Source organism: Lichenostomus cassidix, chromosome 7, assembly GCF_008360975.1.
Source record: "Lichenostomus cassidix isolate B80296 chromosome 7, HeHo_3.0, whole genome shotgun sequence".
Taxonomy (NCBI): Eukaryota; Metazoa; Chordata; class Aves; order Passeriformes; family Meliphagidae; genus Lichenostomus; species Lichenostomus cassidix.
Window position 1 is genome coordinate 2,776,119 of NC_139488.1, and position 14,310 is coordinate 2,790,428.

The following is a 14,310-nucleotide window of genomic DNA, read 5'->3' on the forward strand; positions in this document are numbered from 1 at the left end:
GCTCTTGTCCATGATACTCTGAATAAACAGTTGCTTCAATCATTCCATTAAACATGGCTGGAAGTCAGGAAGGAGAACAGATATTGCAGTTCTCAATTCAGCCATCCTGACAGAAAGCATGTGATCCCAGCTCTTTTCTCTTTTTTTAAACATAAATCTGCTGCATAAGATGTTTCTCAAAGAAGCGTCTCCTACAAAAACAACTTCTTAATACTCCAGTCTACACTAAAAACTCACAATCAATAGTAGGGGAAAGGACTTTATATAGAAAATCCCTGAAATGGCAATTTATAGGCAACATGAAAATCGAGTTATTGCTACCAAGCTAGATTTAATTTTCCTGCCAAAATGTACAGGGGAAAAGGCTCAGCAGATGAATACAAATTTCTTTTATTCCTCTTGCATACCTTCAGTTGCTCCTTCAGCACAACCACTTCGTCTCTAAGGTCATCCCGCTCACTCCTTATGGAATCAAAGAAATCTTTCTGCCTCTCTAGTGCCTGAGTTCCCAACACAGACAGAGGGCGAGGAGATGTGAAGAAAGGAAGGGAGACAAGTAAAGGCCATGAAAAGCAAATGTAGACAAGAATGAGCAGAGTTAAGATATTCAGAGTTGGATGGAAGGGGCACAGATGAAAAAGGTTGAGTTTACAGATTAAAGGGCCGAGTTTGTATACAGAGAGAGAAACTTCAAATCCAAGAAAGGCACAGCTTATTCAATAACCAAGAATTCCTGCCAAATATCCAATTCTTCATTAGGGATCCTTCAAATGAAGGTCCATTTTTTATTCTTATCTGCTAGACAAGCTCATCCATATCCATATTGCATTAGCATGCACACTGAAGACATCATGCCATTCCCACATGTTGACAGAAGGGCATGGAAGTGGGCCCACTGGATTTCAGGAGCCTTTTTATTTTATATTTTAATTAATTTGAAAGCTGCCATTAAGTCATCCTTAGTCTGGGATGCACCATGTGCAAATGCACGTTTTGCTACTGAACTCCCCCTTCCCTGTATTTCTGTATAAGTACAAATAGAAAAATAAAAAAAAATTAGGCAATTTTCAGTTTGAAGCTGCTACAAATTATTGGATATCACAAACATGGGCAAGCTGCCAGATTTCTTTCTCCTGCTATATTCAGGAAGCCTTTCAGTGCTCAGCTGGAAAAGAAAACCAGAGTGGGTTTCCATGTGGCTTTGATAAGAGGTGGTTGGAAGGGATGAGAAGCAAGGGAGACTTTCATCCCACCAGCCTATAAATAGCTCTATTACCTCTTTATCCCACTCCAGTTTCTGCTCAGTCCGCAGATTAAATCTGAATAAGCGAAAATTCAGTGCTGATGGAATTGCATTATAAATAGCACTTCCTTTCTCCACATGGCAAATGCAAATGGTGCAGCACAGCAAATCAATTACCCCTGGTTTGAGATCAGACCAGCTGCTAGATTTTCCTTGGATTTTAAGGTACTGGCCAAAGACAAAACTTGCTATTTGCTAATTCACTGGCAACATCACAGGACAGCCACACCAAGCAAAGGCACTAAGGAGGGTTTTATCCATGGGGTTTTACAAAAGCAGGATCAGGTGGAGAATGACAGTGCCACTTTGAACACATTTCAGGAGTTGACAAGTCCTACCCCTATTTTTTTGTCTTTCCACTCTATTGTCTCCTGAAGATCGGAAATTTCCCTGACATAGCTCTGCTGTTTCTGCTGCAGCTGTTGGATTTCCTGAGGGGCAGGAGCAAAACAAGAAGACAGAAAGCAGGTAACAGGTTAACAGGGAAGGTCAAGATTGCAGTGATGGCAAAGAATGAAAAAAGTCAGGTGTTAAAGTAAATGTGTATCTACAGTGCACAGCTTCTGACATCTCAATTGAACCTGTGCTCCTGAAGAAATCTTAATATCCACAACATGACTGAAAACAAGTTATGCAGTTCTGTTATTTTCCTCTGCATCTCCACGAATAGTTGTCCAAAATGGAATACTTAGAAAGAATAATATAATACTTAGGAAAGTACTATTTCCCTCAGTCAGCTCTAAACCTGTTTGGCCTGAAACACTAATATTTCTTGAGGTGAGCAACTTGAATAGGGAATAAAATTCTCCATGCCTCACATTCTCCACTCTACTGCTAGCTGGGAATGTACCAATCAAAGAAACCATTAAAAGGAAAAAAAAAAAGTTACTTACTGCAAGCATTTCTTCTCTCTGCTTCAAAGCCTCTTTGATTTCCATGAACTGAAACTGCAATATGCTATGAGCATGCTTCTCCCTCTCAAATTCCTGTGAATAATGAAATATTCACAAGATTATTATTATTAATCAAAAATAGCATCCCATCAAAATGGGGAAAATAAGCCCAAACACAAAGAAAACGCTTACTGCAATGTAATTCTTGAATATCCCTCTAATCACAATCCCACAAGAGTACAATTTTTATCGAGTTTGTCCTTTTTCCAAGATGTTATTATTGCACCAAATATAGAAGTGACAGCCATCATTTAGCCCATTTCATAGGCTGAGCTGAAGAGGTTTTACACTCCAATCCTACAGACTGCACAGATGAATGGATGGGAATTTAACCCACTCTTCCCACACAGCCATGTACTAAAAGGTAGCTGGACTTTGAAACAAAAATTAAAAACCATACTGTATCTTTCAGGAACTGTGTTTTGAAGTGGGGTGTAGTCAAATGCCTCAAGCTAAAAGAAGGCAGTTCTGAAAAACTAACAAAAGCCCCAGTTGTATTATTTAACACCAAATCATTAACTGAATTAATGTAAAATTTATTTCAACATTTAACCATGGAGCTGCCTGAACTATCTGAACTGTGCAACACCCTGTGCTGCCTGGAGACACCTTTGGGTGTAAAATGGCTCCAGAAGTCCCTATGGACAAATGGTCTGGATTTACTTTAGAGGTGGAATATAAAAGATGTGATAATATCAGTACAGCCTTTACCGGCTAGAATATTTCTCCCCTTCTTCAGAAATTCCTTAGGGAAAATTCTCATTTGGATCACAAGTACACAATAAACTGCTATTCCACTTGCCATAACAGTAATTAAATCAGCAATTTGTTCAAAATCTTGAATAATAATTCAGCTACCTCCTCCCAAAGATCTCTACCCCCCTCCAAATCTCTCCCTGTGATGTCCCATGCCAGAGCTCTATACATACTTTACTTTTTTCTTCATATTGCCTCCTGGATTCTGCCAGCTGTTCCTCCAACTCTAAGAGTGCATCCTTCAGGGTGTCCACTTGGTACATGAAATTGGTTTTCTCATTGTCCAGTTGAGCATTTGACACCATAGCCTTCTTGTATTTCTCCTCAACTTCAGCTAGAGAGTCCTGCAGAGAACAAACAACCCCGGTCAGAGTCAGAAATAAAGGACACTTTGCCAACCAAGACCTTCAGGGAGAAAATCAAGCACCAAACCACAAGCACACTCAGTTTGCTACAGAAACCAGCAATAATCCTGTGCTGGAGGCTTCCCATCTGTCCCAGGATGAAGATAAACCTCTCATGTCCCCACAACACTTGTACTCCAAGCGAGCAGCCTTACCTCAGCACGGATAAAATGCTTCCTGTTCTCTGCTGCTTCAGCTTCTGCCTTCCCGGTTTTCTTCCTTCTCCCTCCTCCCCCTGCCCCTGCACATTGGCAGCTCAGAGCAGCTGCTGAAGATGACAAGTTGGGACTTTTTTTTTTAAAGGTAAACTGGCCTTGATTTAAGACCATTTTGGATGATCTGAGGCCTGAAATTAAGGCAGTTTTGAAGCCACTTCACATTAATTTCAGGGATCCTTGCAGTGTGGGAATCTTTAAATGCACTGACTCAGGGATTAGAATTTGCTGTGGAAGAGAAAGCTGCAGCTTCTGTGACCTGATGTGTGATTTCCCATTAAGTTTCCTAAATCACATCCCTTATTTACAAATTTACCCTCTAAGATACAATTCTCAGTACCTTGAAAACCCCTGCTATCAGCTTGACCTGAATATAAGATACCAAGATATTTATAACAACAAATGATGGCAAAATAAACACTGGCATAATTTTTCATTTATGCAGACAACCTTTGCACTACTTGATTTTAGTACTGAGATAAAAGAGTTAAAGAAACAAAGCAGTGTAAACGTGCAAACAAAGAGGACACACACGTCAACATTTTAGTTTACAGATCAAACAACTTCTCTTGAAACTTGTGTAAATGTAATAATTTCTACTAAAGTATGGGTGAGGTTCATATACTTCCTTTTTCAGCCAATAAACAGAACTAAGGATGGTAGTGGCAAACTCTAAATTAGTTTAATTGACATTTCTGTTAACAAATGAGATTATTTATCTTTGAGGACATGAATTTGTACAGTTCCAAATGCTTAACTGTGTTTTGGTGCACTTTCCAGCCCCAGATGAGAAATACCAAGCATAGGAAAGCCACCAGGATTTGACAAGCTCAGAAAGGAGCTGGAAAGGAAGTATATGCAAGGAAGAAATTAAGGAAGTTGCTGCTCCACTCCTTCAGCATGCCCCACTTTGGTTTCTGAGCATCAAACAGTGCAGCTTAGGTACAAATCACCCCAAAAGGCAGCCTAAGGGACATGGACTGAAAACATACCTACAGTTTTTATGCAGTGTGATTATTTGGCTCCATCTGCTACCCAGTGACCAGGAAAACCCCCAAATTTCACCAGAAAAGGGCCTAACTAGTCTGTCCATTGAAAACTCACCTAAGATGGCAACACCTTCATCTGTCACAGCGCTGAGCTGATGACACAATCAGCAATTGATGCTGGGAAATGTTGCATTTATCTATTTGCTTTTTCTAGATAGCCACAGCTCATGTCACTGCTCACTTATGAGGTGGGTGGTGCATGGATGTACAAGCTGGTTGTTGCACCAATATGTATTTAATGGCATTATGGAAGTGTAAAAGCTTCAGCATTTATTCTTCATGTAAAAAGCTTTGTTACATGGAGTTTTGTTACAAGAACTGTTTAAGGGTGTCTTCTGTAATCTAAAGATGAAACCAAAATGACCTCACATGACCTTATGAAAATAAAAACATACAAGCTTCTCAACTCAGATTTTTAATACTACAGTAGGAGATGAGTTCTAGTTCATCTTCCAATATTGGAAGGTTTCTTGGATTAGAAAACTATTAAAAAACCCCAAATAATTTAAATTTGCTAGCAAAATGATGACCTCCTCAAAGCAGCAAAGACAACATGCAGTAGCAAGCAGCAGCCTCTCAGTGAACACTTGGGAAGCATTTCTCACCGCAACCAACCCAGGTCAGAACAGACACCTTTCCAGTTAATGAGACACTCTGCACACAGTTTGGGAACCTCTCCAGCATGCAAGGGCAGCTCTGGGGCTCACACTGGGGCCAGGTTAATGCTCACACACCAGTACCTTCAGTTCTTTCAGCCCCTGCATGTATTTGCCTTCTACATCCTGAATCTGGTCCTTTAACTCATAGATGTCCTGAGGGAGATGGCGAGAAAGGTCAGTGACTCCACGGACACTAATGGGCAGAATGCAGCAGCTAGGGACAAGCAATGCTCAAAGTGCTCCTTCCAGCACCTCTCCCACGCAGGGCAAGGGCTCTGATCCTGTTGCCACACAACCTTGGGTAGGAGTTTGTACTAATGCTGCTTTTCTTGGCTGGAAAAAATGGAATCTTCAGCGTTAAGGACAAGCCCCAGCCCTTCTGTACCCCTTTCACTGATCACCCTCTGTCACAGCCTCTCTTTGTTCTCTCCAGGAGTGCAGTGTGTTATCTCCACCCTCCTATCATTCCCATTTCAGGATGGGAGGTTCCTTTTACAACCAGTCTCCCATCCCAGAGACATCACCAACAAAGCTGTTCACTTCTCCTTTGCAGCACCTGATTCGCTGCCACAACTGCCAGCTTCTTCCTGGGAAAGGAGTCTGAAGGGTACTTCATCATTTATTCCGGGTTGAAGTATTTCTCACCTTGATTTCCCTGATGGAAGCCTCTGTGTCAGCTGAGATGGATGTGTCCCCACTGCCTCTCCGTGACGAAGTGCCGCCCAGAGAAGCCAAGGTAGCTGCTGATAAACTTGAGACAGTTCGTGCTCCCTGCAATCACACACAGATAAACCTGATTAGAATTTCCTTTTCCTGATAAATTATGGGGTTTGTAGCTTTCCCTTTTCTTTTTTTTTAATACACCAATCCTTGTGCTTCTAAATTATGCAGCTCTGATTAAAATCAAACTTTCTAAGAAGTAAAAAAATCAAAATCGAGATTTAACATGGGAAACTAATGAGAAAAGGCAGATCAGAAGTATTTAAATAATATTGCAATAGGAGTTTGCATAATTTAGCCTCTAACTATTAATTCTTAATCGGACAAAGTCTTTAGGGGCTAGAATCAGCCTGCCAGACATTTTCAAAATTTGTAATAACACATTTTGTGGAAGCTTTGGAAGCGCCTCTCCTTCATGCATATTTATTTTCTCCGGAGCAGTGGCCACGTGAACTGTTCTGCCATACTCAGGGTTAATGCAGTAGCCTGTTCTTTTATTATGATGATTTATTTATTTTTACATAAATAACTTAGATCTTGTAACTAAGATCTAATAAACACACTCAGTGCTTGTGTGGCTTAGCCTAAAGCAGTTTCAGCCAACTGCTGCTGAAGGTCAGCTACTTAACATTGAGTCAGCAGGGGCTGAAAAGTTCATCTCCAAAAATGCTGTAGCAGAAGGCTCCAGAAATTCAGATTTTTGCCCCACAATGGATTTTATAGGAGATTTCTGTACACTTACGGCAAGCTCTATCTACCAAAAAGAATTAAGAAAGCACTATTGTCAGAATATTTGATAAGATCCTTCTTACCTTCTCAAAGTCTTTTTCCGGCCTTTCCTCAATCTGTAAAACAGAGATTGAGAAGGAATCATTAATACAATCAGTAAAAGGTAAGAGAAAGCAATAATATACCAGAAATACCACCACATGCTCCCTGTCCCAAAAAGCAAGGTGTCAAGTTAGACTTGAAATCTAAAGCTTCAAACCTGTGGTAAGTATTCTCCACTCAAGACAAACAGGGACTGCAACTTCAAGCAAAGATCCAAGATACAAAACTCATCCTCAAGTCAAATATCAGGCATCAGTCCAAAGTCTAAATAAAGGGCTCTTTTAGGGTTTCAGTATTTCACTGCAATTTACTAATTAAGAAGAGAGATCCTGCACTAAAACTAGTCTAGAAGAAACAAAACAGCAAGAAAGGAGCATCAAGGAGTACAAGACAACTTAAAGTCGTAAAAGTTACAGAACATCTCCATCTAAAATGGAACTAAGTGCAGAAAGGACTGAATGAAATGAAAAACTCAGCAGAACTCAACAAGTCCTAAATTCTTCTTGGAACATTCAACACAGTCCAGACAGTTTCCCAAAAGACTCCTAGAAAATTAATGTCTTGCCCAGACCAAGAAGAGCCTAATTGCCAAAGGGAACAGTGTTTTTGAAATGACTGGAAAAACAATCAGGATAGACCTGATTCAGGGGAAGGCAGGGGATAATTGAGGTTAAGTTAATAATTTCCATTGAAAACACACTCAAAACCTGCATCTCTTTCCAATCAGTACATATTTGGCACAATTGTTTGGGTTTTTTCCTTTGAATTATATAGAATAATATGGGAATGATCCCACTCATTATTTTTCATTTTACCTATGGTACCATATTTAAAAAAATAATCCCAGGACTGAGAGGTGCCTGTTATAAATCAGCTTTTTACATTGACGTCTCACAGTAAAAATTCCCTGTGGATCAGCATGAAGAAAATTTAAGTCTGAGGCTTTGAAGTAAAATAAGCCAGACTTAAAGCACTAGATCTAAACTTTGCGAAGACACTGAATACACAAAATATTGAGGAAAAACCCCTCAAATCTCTGAATTTGGAGGCAATATGAGCAGGTCATTAATGAAGGCAGATAACTTCAGCTCAGACCCAATGAACAAGATGGACTGAATTGTGCAAACAGCTTTTTATTTTCATGCCAGACAGCGCCAAGGGCTGGATTTGGCAGCCTTCTAGTCCATCCAAACAGTGTGTTGTTGTTTATCAAGACAGCTGTGGCAGTGTCAATACTGGCATGTGACAAAAGATTAGTGTGTACACACACATCTACCTCTGGAAATTGATGTGCAGCCTTTGCAAAATCTGCCTTGCAGGCCACAACTCAAAATATTTATTTTCCATTTGCAAGGGCCTCTATTTTCTGAAACAAAATTCAATCTCAGTTTATAGTAAAATAAAGAAGGGAGCAAATATTGATATTGTTTTAATGATGCATCACATGAGTCAAGTAAAAGCTTCTGTTTACAAAGGGGAATGTTGAAGATGAGGTGGTGAGAGGTATGACTACAGTGAGTATTTCTACTCAGAGCACTCATAACCACACCTGTGAAGCCTGCTACACCTTTATTGCAAAACTACCTAAAATAATAACTCTAATGGGGCATAATCTTTAATAATGAAAGCTATTAAGTAACAGCTAAAATTGAGATGGTTAAGAAAACAAACCAGATTTAATTTTCCTGAGTGATGCCCTTGCACCCATGCATTTGCTGCCATCAATGGCATACTCAGAGCAGTTTCTTCTTAAAGCCAGTAACTACCCCTACCAGTTTATTTAAATATTAACACTTAAAAATTCAATCTATTTTGAGAAAAGCCAGTTCCTCATTCCAAAATAATATCCTTAAATTATGTAGATGCTTCCGGCTACACAACACTTTCCTAAGCAAAAAGTCAGTCTGAAACAAGAAGCATTTAATTTTATGGTTACATGGCAGTGATACACCAAAATCTGTCTTGTAGAAAGAGAGAAGCCTATTTTACATTAATATTTTATACAGCTTTCATCCTGCTCATGTTTAGATTAATGCATTCTCAGTGTCACTCCTTTAAAAAGATAAACTTTTCCTAAAGCAGTTAGCCACCAGAGGGAACTCCAGGTTTCCAGCCTTCCCCCAGTCCCCCACAAGCCCTCTGGCAGTTGATTCAGCAAGAAATGAAACGGAGAAAGGTCAGGAGAGAAATGTTTATTTTTATTTCAAGTTGTACAGAATTCTTGCCCAAAACACTTACCTTCTGTATTAGCATTCAATTACGAACACTGCAATTAATAAGCACACTGAAAATAACTTCACCTTCACAGTACTCAGCCCAGCCCTTCATAAAAGTATTCTGGTTTGGGGACTTTTCCACACACAAACATAAAGGATTGACAGAATATTTTCCAGAAAATGAGATTTAAAGAGGGATTCACTTAATTGTACCTTTAATTTACACAACACTCCCATTTTTCGTTTGCACAAGGGTATGGGTCTGTCTCTAATGACAGATTATCTTTCTCTTCACCAACAATTTGTACTTTAGTGCGTAAAAAAGCAGGAAAAGGAAGTAATTTTCCGAGGAACTCCAGCACGCACATCTTTGTTTTGGCTGCTCTCTGCAAAATAAGTGCAGTGGGATCAAAGTTCAGCCTCTTCTGACAGCGATTTCGGAATAAATCCAGAGCCACATTACAAAAATGTCAGCAATATCAGAGCTCACCACAGCAGGAAACATAACACGAGCAGAATCACCCCACAAGCCTTTATATGGATAAAGTGTCTATTTTCCATAGATTAAAAGGGTTAACCCTTGAAGCTCTTTGCCACCAGTGGAGTGTCCAGGCAGCACTGCAGCACTACCACAGAGCATCCAACAAAACAAACACCTACTGCAAGTAAAGAAATCTTGAAATCAATGAAAGAACCGGGACTGTGGCACAGTTTCCAGCTTCCAGGCTCCTGGACAAGGCCAGAGAAGGGAAGCCTGGAACTCTTCTGTCTGTGCCACGTCCCACGCTTGGCTATCAGAACAACTTCAGCGTTCACTGCGTGGCTGTCACTGCTCAGATCTTGCACTTAGCTCAACTTCCTCACGAAAGCAAGGGGGTTTTTTGGTGACAAATGAAATTAAGATCATTTCCTGCTCTTAAAGTAGCACAGTGCAGCTTGAAATGGAAATATGGCCCACAGCAGAGAAAAATGGTGATGATAGGTAGAGCTGAACACAGGATGGTATCTACAAAATCTGGAGTTAAAAAGAAGAAAAGAGGTACTGCAGTCAGTACAATCCCTCCTACAGTCCCCATCTTACCAGTTGGATCAGCTGGGCTGGGCCAGGCAGTAACAGAGTTCCTGCTGTTTTTCCAGCGAGAGCCACCTTAACTCTAGCAATTAGCAACAAGCCTGTCAAAGCCAGCAGGGGAAAACCACTGCTGAAATTTGTCAGGTCTGAAGAGGGTTTGTGAGAAGAATCCTCTCTCAGGAATGAGTGCTATGCCAAACGTCACTGCCTAAACAAACTTATCAGTCCCAGAAATGCAAGTTAGCACTGCAGCAAATCCTCACTCCAGAGGGGCCCAAAGCACATCCAAGACTGTCAGAGGAAGGACTAGCATACAACCTACCCTAAATCTTCAGACAGAGAAAAGGCAAAACTTCATAACTGTCTCCATCAAAATTATGCCTGGCAGTGTCTTCATTTTATTTCAGATGAGAACATGATAAGCTTCTTCCAATGATCAAAGGTGTTCACAGCTGGGCATCGATGTATGACCTGAGCATGATGTGTATGACCTGGATGCTTGGATACACTGGGGAACGAGAGGCTGGAGAGCAGCACACCTGGGGGTCCTGGTTGATGGCCAGTTGGATCTGGGTCAGCAGTGCCCTGGAGCCAGGAGCTCTGGGGAGCAGGCCAGGGAGGGGATTGTCCTGCTCTGCTCTGGGCTGGGGCAGCCTCAGCTTGGGTGCTAGGGCAGTTTTGGGTGCCACAATATAAAAAGGATATAAAGCTGAGATTGTCCAAAGGAGAGACATGAAGATGGGGAAGGGTCTGGAGGGACCACAGGACAAACAGCTGAGGGCACTTGGTTTTTTCAGCTGGAGCAGAGGAGACAGAGGGCAGAGCTCATCATGGCCTGCATCTTCCTTCCCAGAGGCAGCTCCAGTCTCTGCTCCCTGTGACAGGGACAGGACCCAGGGAATGGCTGGAGCTGTGTCAGTGGAGGGAAAGGCTGGATATCAGGGAAAGGTTCTTCCCCAGAGGGTGCTGGGCACTGCTGATGCTCCCCAGAAAATGAGCACAGCCTGAGGCTGCCAGAGCTCCAGGAGTGTTTGGACAATGCTGTCAGGGATGCACAGGGTGGGACTGTTGGGGTGTCTGTGCAGGCCAGGAGCTGGATCAGTGATCCTTGTGGGTTCCTTCCAGCTCAGGATATTCTGCAACTCTTTGTCTGCTCAGGCTGAACTGTGACTGCTTGTGTTGCTGCCTGAGCCTCCACAAGAAGGGAGAGAGCCAAGATGAATGAACATCTCAGGGTACTAAAATGTGTCCTCTCCTCTTGTTTTGCCTGCCTTGTCTTAGAAAGCCTTCAGACAAATACTACTGCATTCTGAATCTGTTTCAGATTTATAAATAGTTGCTCTTCACTGGTAGTTTCTTATTTTAACAAAGAAAACCAACAAAATTCCTGCAATTCCCATTAAAAGCCCATCTCAGCCAAAATATGCTGAAAGCTCAGGCACAAGATTTACCCTCATCTGTACAGAAATATCTGATGTTTGGTCTCAGTAGTCTTAAGAGCTGTACTTTATGTGAGGATGGTTTAATATTAAACAACACATTTGCATATCTGCAGCAACTGCAAGGATAGCAGATAATTACCAGTGGGGATAACATGAAAAATGTTAAAGAAAAATAAACAAACCATGAACTTCATTCAGATATAGGGAATTCTTAAAATAACTACAAAGACAAATATTCACACACTGTGTTTAAGTATCTCCCTGCCTTTGACTGTATTACCAACATGGTAACACAAATGAGAACACGAGCTGGCAAAGCTGTGCACAGCATGAAACTACTGTAGGAGAACTGCTGCTGCTTTTTGCTCACTGTTCAATGAACAGTGATGGAAGGGGGAAAACAAAATACTGAGAAAAAAATGTCAGAGCTGCAGCCGCAAGCTGTTGTGTGCTTTCATTTAGGAAGTTCAGTGGAAGCATTCTCCACTCACAAGTACATGACTGAAAACGCTACCAGAACACTTTGAAACCTGTCAGTAAAAGTGATCCCTCACTCTGAGCTACAGGAAAAACAATGCCTGTTTAATACAGGAAAAGACATTATAATCACAAGGTGCTGCTGGATTGACCCTGTGTAGCAATAACAACTTTTAGGATCAGCTAGAGTCACTATGACATTAACTCTCTGCTCTTCCTCAAGGTGACAGAGATAAGGGAAGCTCTTCACACCAGGCAATAAACCACTAATTAAAACAAAGAAAGGTAATTTAAGGAGTGGCTGTTGTCTCCGTGCAGAGCAGATTCAGCTTGGTGCTGACACAGCAAAACATCTCCAGCCACTTGCATACCAAGAGGCCAAAGTGTAAGCAGAGAATTTAAAATAAAAAACCTCCTGTGCACCTCCCAGCATCCCGTGATTCCCGTAAGCAACTTCCATTAATGACTCAGTTGGAATAGAGAAAACACCTAATGGAAACCAACTGCAGTGTGTGGGTACCCAGTTCTTATTACCCTTAGAGAATTTTAATGGAATCCCTGTTTATTCTGATTAATTTTTGCTTTGGGGGTAATTGAAATTCCGTTTGCAAAGCCATTTAAGAAGTATTACTAATATAAGTTTTATTCTGCAAGAACTCATAGCTCAGGGACTCAGGTTCAGGAGCTAATTAAAATGCTGATTTATTTATAGCTCACTGGCTGCCATACATTTTATCATGAAAACCCCTCTTTTTTCAATAATTAAAAAAAGCTAATGCACCCTTGGAACATCAGAATTTCAGAACATAAAGCTTTGTTCTATCAATTTTCAAATGGCAGACTTAAAACTCACTGTCTGTGGCAAATTAATGTTGTTCTTGTTTAGTTTACTGTAAGCTGCACGTTTCCTCTACGAGACATCCTACTGCACTCAGCAGCTGTCCCTAAGCTTGGAAATAAATCAGGGAAGGCACTCAGAGCTGTAAACAGCTACATGGAATGGTCAGAGAGGGAAAGCATAACATGCCATTAAAAAAATAAAGAGAGAAACCCCGTAGAAGTGGGGGTTGGAAAAGCCTTTAGCCTTGTTCAGTCACAACCGATGCTGGGTACACCTTATCCTTCTAGCACTTCACCATATTAGAGACTGCATTGCCTGGCACTCTGCAGTCCCACAAATGTGTGCAAATCCAGCCTCTGGAGAGCCCTGCAGCTTTGCACCAAAATACTGCTCACTGGAGAGAAAGTGAACTGCTTGAATGCTGCAGGAAGAGTTGGGGCTCCCTGCTCCCCCAAAGGAGACTCAGCACTTCCATCAACACAATACTTTCCACAATAACCTTGCTGTGCTTTATTCTCAATTTAAAGCAAACATAGCATTGTCATGAGAGTCCAAAGTGTGTCTTCTGTTGTAAAAACACGTGCGTCTACGCAAAAATCATTTCAGTTTTGCAATTTCTCCTCTGGTTTCTTAGTCTTAAGCATTGCCCAGAAGGTCCAGTTAATACCCTAAGAAACTGTCTCATGAGGGACAGTGACCTCTGCACAAAAAAGACCTTGAAAGAAAGAGGAATGAAACAGTTGAGGGACAAAGAGAAATAGAGGAGCTCACCACTGGACTGGCCCGAGCAGAGCTGGCTCTGGAGGATGCCCGAGATCCCGAACCAAGGTAGCAGCTGTACTCGGAAGGCTGCCGCAGGAAAGCCAGGAACAGCAGGCAGAGAAAAGAGAAAGGCATTAGAACTGGGAAGGGAAGCAGGAGAGGATGTAGAGCATCACATCTGAAGTTAGTTAAGGAAATGGTTACATGCAGCTGGACAAAGGAACAGCAGTGAAAGTCAGAACAGAAACTTCAACTGTTAATTTGAAAATTAAGGCAAGCAGTAATTCCATTGGCAGTTCAAGTAGAGTTTTGATTCAATTCTTAGAATACTGGTGATTTATTTATATCTCTTCAGGTACCAGTCACAAGTAAACAACTCAGTTTCTATACAAAAATCTCCATCCTACTACGTTCCAAGAGCTCTGAGGCTCTCTGGTGCATCGTGTTCCCATGTTCCCAACGCTGCGCACATATAAAACGAGTATGTGCTTCACAGGCCAAAGCAAAGAAACATCCATCTTTGTGGGGATTAAAGTAAAAACTGAGACCATCATGGGGATTAAAGCAAAAACTGAGACCAGCTCAGAGACTGAGTATGTCTCCTGCTTTT

General features: G+C 41.3%; 1 protein-coding gene across 24 annotated transcripts in view; it reads right to left on the reverse strand.

Annotated features, from left to right (window-relative positions):
- Positions 1-14,310, reverse strand: part of LRRFIP1 (LRR binding FLII interacting protein 1) — a 100,596-nt gene that overhangs the window by 15,363 nt on the left and 70,923 nt on the right. For 17 of the 24 annotated variants that reach the window (XM_085065770.1, XM_085065769.1, XM_085065768.1 and 14 more), the window contains 8 exons: positions 13,710-13,787; positions 6,872-6,904; positions 5,985-6,110; positions 5,421-5,492; positions 3,186-3,356; positions 2,197-2,289; positions 1,642-1,734; positions 408-500 (listed from right to left, as the gene is read on the reverse strand). In XM_085065770.1, the coding sequence (XP_084921896.1) occupies positions 408-500; positions 1,642-1,734; positions 2,197-2,289; positions 3,186-3,356; positions 5,421-5,492; positions 5,985-6,110; positions 6,872-6,904; positions 13,710-13,787 (759 nt within the window). The remainder of the gene's footprint in view (positions 1-407; positions 501-1,641; positions 1,735-2,196; positions 2,290-3,185; positions 3,357-5,420; positions 5,493-5,984; positions 6,111-6,871; positions 6,905-13,709; positions 13,788-14,310) is intronic. The other 7 variants (XM_085065764.1, XM_085065758.1, XM_085065751.1 and 4 more) reach the window with 4 other exon arrangements.